Genomic DNA, 5,340 nt, shown 5'->3' on the forward strand with positions numbered 1-5,340 from the left:
GGAGGGGGGTTCGGGAGGGGAGGGGGCAAAGAAGAGAAGGAAAAGGTCATTATGACATGAAGTCAGAGAAGTTCTCCTCGTCTTCCTCCGCGCTCCGTGTTAAACTCGTCCCGTCAGTTCGAGTTGGTTAAAGGATGTGATGAGGTTATAGTGGGCTCGCTCCTCGTCCGTCAGCTCCATGTTTCCAGGCCTGACCACCACCAACACATTCAGCCCGGCTTCTTCAGCTGCTTTAGCCTCTGCAGGGACAAAACGTAAATATAGATCCTAGATTTTAATCCAGACTTTAACGGTTCATTAACAAAACTACGCTGCAAGATGACATCATTAAAGGTTCCCTGAAAGCCAGTGGTGCCCTGAGCTAAATGCTAACACCAGCATGTTTACATGTTTACAGTGACAACACTGACATGTTGATCTATGGCGGGAATAATGTTTGTTGTCTTAGCAAGTTAGGATGCGAATATTTGCAAAGTAGTACTGAACACAAGGTAAACTAAACTTCTTGTAAATCCATCCAATGGTTGTCGACATATTTCAATTAAAAAACAAAACAAACCGAAAAAACACAAAAGATCTCATCGCCTGGGAATCTGTATAAAATCAGGTGTGAATCCATCGAGGACGGATGTAGAGATAAATCACAACCACGACTTGCAACTGCCAATAGTAAATTCATGACGCATTTTATTGGACTGCACAGACTCCTGCGACTTGACTAAATAAAACAAGCACTAAAGCACGTTAGTGAATAACAACCTGATTTCAGTGCAGTGACACAGATCACTAACCTCGAGTGACGTCTGTCAGGAACGTGATTTCCTCCGGTGGACAGCCGATCCTCTCTGCAATTCTCTCGTAGCTTTTACCGTCTACTTTAGGTCCTATACTGGTGTCGAAGTGACCGTCGAATAACTGAAAAGATTAAACACGGAAGATCTCATTATATATAAACAGCAGCAGCATCAACAGACAAAAGTTCCCAACAGAAAAGCCAGAGTTAGTAAATAAAGACGGTTATGTGAAGGTAACGTCAGTGTCGGTGTGTTGGGATTGAAATGATGAGTTGGTTGTACTTGCCTCTAAAACGTCTCCCTCAACAGAGTATCCGAACAGAAGTTTCTGAGCCTCCACGCTTCCAGATGAGTAAATGTAGACTTTCAGGCCCTGTCCTCTCCATCTTTTAATGGATGGAATTACATCCTGATAGATCCTGTTTGAAACAAGCCCAGCATCAGAGGATATACCTAATGTGATTACTGACACAGTCCATAGGTCCTTCAATTCTCATAACCTCAGGAATAAAAGATTTGAAAGTAATTTACAACTGTTGTCTATTTTCAGAACACATTATAAAGAAATTTTGATCTATTTCAACAGATTAATTATTTCAGTTTTTTAATTTTCATTTCAGTTTTCCAAAGCAGAAATGCCAAATGTTCTCTGGTTCCAGTTTCTCAAATGTTGCAGGCAAAGTCCAAAACCAGAAATGATGCAGTTAACCATCATGAGAGACAGAGTGACTGTTGAGAAGCTGGAATCGGTGAAAACCACTTCAGCTGGACGCCTCTAACCCGGCTGAAGTAGGTTTTACATATTGATTATAAAATAAACATCATCACAGAGTGGAGGAGACGTTAGTAGCTACTCAGCATTAAAGTAACGACTCTCCTTGACTCTCAGAACAGGACACGGCCGTCTGACTCATCATGCGTTTCCAACTTCCTGGTTCCTAATGTAATAACGACGGTAATGGATGTTGTGAATCGGTCCTGGTGGATGGGCTGTTTATGTTCATGTCTTATTGATCAGGTTTCAGGAAGCCTTACAGCCATTACTTCAGTCAGAACAGAGAAGTGAGGAAAATGATCAGTGTACTTACTCGCCTTTGATTCTCCCTGAAGCATACGCCGTCCTCCACATGTGACCTTGGAGCTGTTTAAGCGCCGTTGACTTCCTGTCCGCCGCCATCTGCCATAGTACGTTATCCACCACCTCTCTAATGGCCTTTTCCTCGTCTGTGTGAACCGTCTGGTCCACGGCGTGGACAGGACACGCCCGGTTCTGCCTCATGTCCTCTTCAATCTGTCACAACAGGCAGGCGTTTTGTTAAAGGAGCGTTGGAGCATTGTTTGTGTTTTCTTTGACAAAATATCGTAACTGATCAGATGGATTGTGTGTGGGAGGTATTGATAGATCCAAACAAAACATTTTCAAAGTACAGTGATCTAATATTAAAACATTTCCTGCTTCAAGTGTCAATAAATTGAGTAAAGTTGAGTCATCCCACTTTAACACACATACTTACAGTAATTTAATAAATTCAATTTTTGCAGGACAATTTGCAAAGTCATGTGCCACACATCCTCATACATTAGTTGCCGATCTGTGCTCTAGCACATCACGTGCAAATAAAACTGTGACTATGAGATTAAAATTAAAATTTTTGGTTTTAATTTAAGGGTTGAGCTCAATAATGCATGAACCTTTTTATGCACAGTCCCCAATTTTTCATCATATATTTAATTCATCTTATTTAATTTTGGCTGCAAATGCTCTGAAAACCTACTAAAGAAATTCATCATTTGTGCAAAGAGCGAGCGATATAATGAGGTCACAAGGAGGAGGCTCATTTGAATGTATTTTGTTTATGTTCAACTCAAGTCAATTAGTTGATAAACAAGAAATTTCAGTTCTTGCTTTAAGCAAAAATACCAAAATGTCATTACTTTCTGTTTCTTAATGTGAATATTTGCAGTTTTTTAGTGTCCTATGATCAAACTAAACATTTATGTGTTTTTTAATTATTGTCTGGCATTTATTGGACCAACAACGGACCGATGATGATACATTGCAAGGGTCATGGTGTTCCCTTCTTTACTCACTAGATGCTCTTACCTGTTTCTTTAGCAGATGAACATCCTGTTTGCATTCGTCTTCTTCCCAGTGAGTGGACAGGTAATCCTCAAGATGCTCCCTAATGTAAGGAAATAAGATATCCTGAAAATGACAAAAGTGTGTTAGACACAAAACGTACTGCTTCATATTTATTTACAAAATCAAGATCGAAAATAACATTTTTCCTTTCCCTTTTTCTGTGCTATGGGAAAAGAAACCCAAAGTTGTTCATTTCCAAAATCCTTAAAGACTCCAGTTGTGACTTTATTTCCTCATCCAGGTTCCCGAAATTGTGTTATTTTGTAAGAAACTATAAAATACTTGAAAAGAAGTTATACATACATTAATATACTGATAATAAACATTTAACTTTGGGTTAAATTGTACAATGTCATTTCTGGCTACCATCTTTATTTGGATTAGTAGATGGTAGAATAGAATAGTAAAATTCAAGTAAAGTACCTCAAAATTAGAGCTGCCATGATTAAGAAAAATAAACTGCAACTATTTTGATAATAAATTTAACAATTTCAGTCATTTTTCAAGCAAAAATAGCGAATCCATGTCAAACATTTATTTATTCATTCATACATTCATTAATTTATTTAGTATTTTTTCTAACCTTATAAGGCCTTAATTTATTTACTCATCCATTCCTTCATTTAGGACTTAAACATTAAACTTTATATGGCCTATCTTTATTTTTTCTTTTACCTACTGGCTTATTAACTTATGACTTTTTGTTTGTTTACTGCGGAAACTGAATGCAAAGCTTTCAAAGCAGACCTGCAGATATCCTGTCTAAACAATTCGACCATTACGTTTGAAACAAGTTGGTTTTGTTAAACGAATAAAGGGGAATTTACGAAGATAAAGATGAACCAGATAAATACAAGCAAAAGGAGAAAGAGGCGTTAAATTGAGGCTGAAGTCAACAATAACCAAACACCGTTGAGCTACGCTGGTGTAGCCGTTGACAGCCCTCTGTTAGCACGGCTGAGGAGACGTTACTGCGCGCTAAGTAATTAGCTTATTACATTAGCATGGACTAAATACGGAAAACAACAGCTCTATCTAACATAACTTACCTTTACAAATGTGATTGGTGTGGTGGTGCCTTCAATGTCCAGTAACAGTGCACTGGTCCCAGCAGGAATTGAAACAGTGGCCATTTTTAGGAGCTTGCAGCTGGTTAGCCGACGTTAGCAGAATTAGCAGCGGCGCGGTGTGAAAGCCAGAGCGATCGTGGTTTCTCCAACGGACCCGGGCAGGTGAAGAGGTGGAGCAGAGATGACCTCAGAGATAACAAGCGAGACAGCCGGTTGGTTGTTGACCACTTAGGTTCCCGTCCTTTCCATCACCTCGCAGCTGGAGCTCTGACTCGGCTGAAAGCGCAGTGGGCAGCCCACATGTTCAGGTGTCGGTTCAGCCTCCGGCTCGGAGGGAGGCGGCACTGACCGTTACAGCGGCGGCGGCGACCACCGCACTAACGTCGGCGCTTCACCGCCCCCTTCTGGCCCGGAGTGTGGACCGTGCAGAGACACGGGCAGAGACAGTATTGATACAGGATCAGAATCAGGGGCGGAGCCAGGCATTGTAAATATTTGGGCTGAGCGCCAACATAAGTCGATATTCAGGGGACATGCTCCCTCAGGGATTTTTTTCCCCGCATTCACAGCAGCTGCATGCACCGTTTACTGTATCAAGCCAGCATCACTAATCTTGATACCTATTTTTGTCACACTATGTTGGAGGAAAAGTCACAGATTTAATGTTTAGATGATCTAAACATTTAAATCCAGACCATAATAATATGTGCAGACATGGATCCACAACAAGGCCAAGAACATTTACTCTAATTCTATTAAATTTCTTTAAAGAATAGCATCATAGGATAAACAACATGGACATGTACCATAACATTATCAGACAGTATTTTATCTAATCTACTCTGGATTCTTTCCTTCTTCTTTCACTGTCTCAGCTCCATCTCACCTGTCCCTGGAAATGTCCTGCTGACTGCTTCTATTTGCTTTGCTCATATTCATCAAGTAAAGTCCAGTGTAATCCCAAAACACGTGTGAAAAATTACAACGCTATCATGGAATCAAATTTTGATTTTCAAGTTTACATGATTATCTTAATAGTTCCCAATAGTCTTCTATAATGACTTTAATATTTATAATTTACACAACAGTGCGCATTGTTCATCCAGCTTTTATGTTGAAAAATCTGTTGGCATCCTGTTTCCTGGGCTGAGTATTTCAAGGTGTGGACAAAATTAACGGAAGTGAGAAATTAATGAGGCTGACTTTGATTGTTCCTAAACGACGTTCACGAGTCTGGACAAGAAGTTGTAGTGACAACCGCTATACTGTTGGTTGTGATATTTTATTTTGGGAAATCAGTAAAAAAAAAAAAAAAAAAAAAAAATTAAAAGAA

General features: G+C 39.8%; 1 protein-coding gene across 1 annotated transcript; it reads right to left on the bottom strand.

Moving 5' to 3' along the window:
• Positions 1-6: 6 nt before the first annotated feature.
• On the bottom strand, positions 7-4,355 carry enoph1 (enolase-phosphatase 1). Its single transcript, XM_023399664.2, has 6 exons — positions 3,987-4,355; positions 2,899-3,000; positions 1,883-2,085; positions 1,081-1,213; positions 792-915; positions 7-239 (listed from the first exon to the last, which is right to left on the bottom strand). Exons 1-6 carry the CDS (start codon positions 4,068-4,070, stop codon positions 100-102), a joined length of 786 nt encoding a protein of 261 aa, XP_023255432.1. The 5' UTR covers positions 4,071-4,355; the 3' UTR covers positions 7-99.
• Between the last annotated feature and the right edge of the window lie 985 nt (positions 4,356-5,340).

Source organism: Seriola lalandi, unplaced genomic scaffold (assembly GCF_002814215.2).
Source record: "Seriola lalandi dorsalis isolate HSWRI2012SDOR001 ecotype SW California unplaced genomic scaffold, Sedor1 jcf7180002052111, whole genome shotgun sequence".
Lineage (NCBI taxonomy): Eukaryota > Metazoa > Chordata > Actinopteri > Carangiformes > Carangidae > Seriola > Seriola lalandi.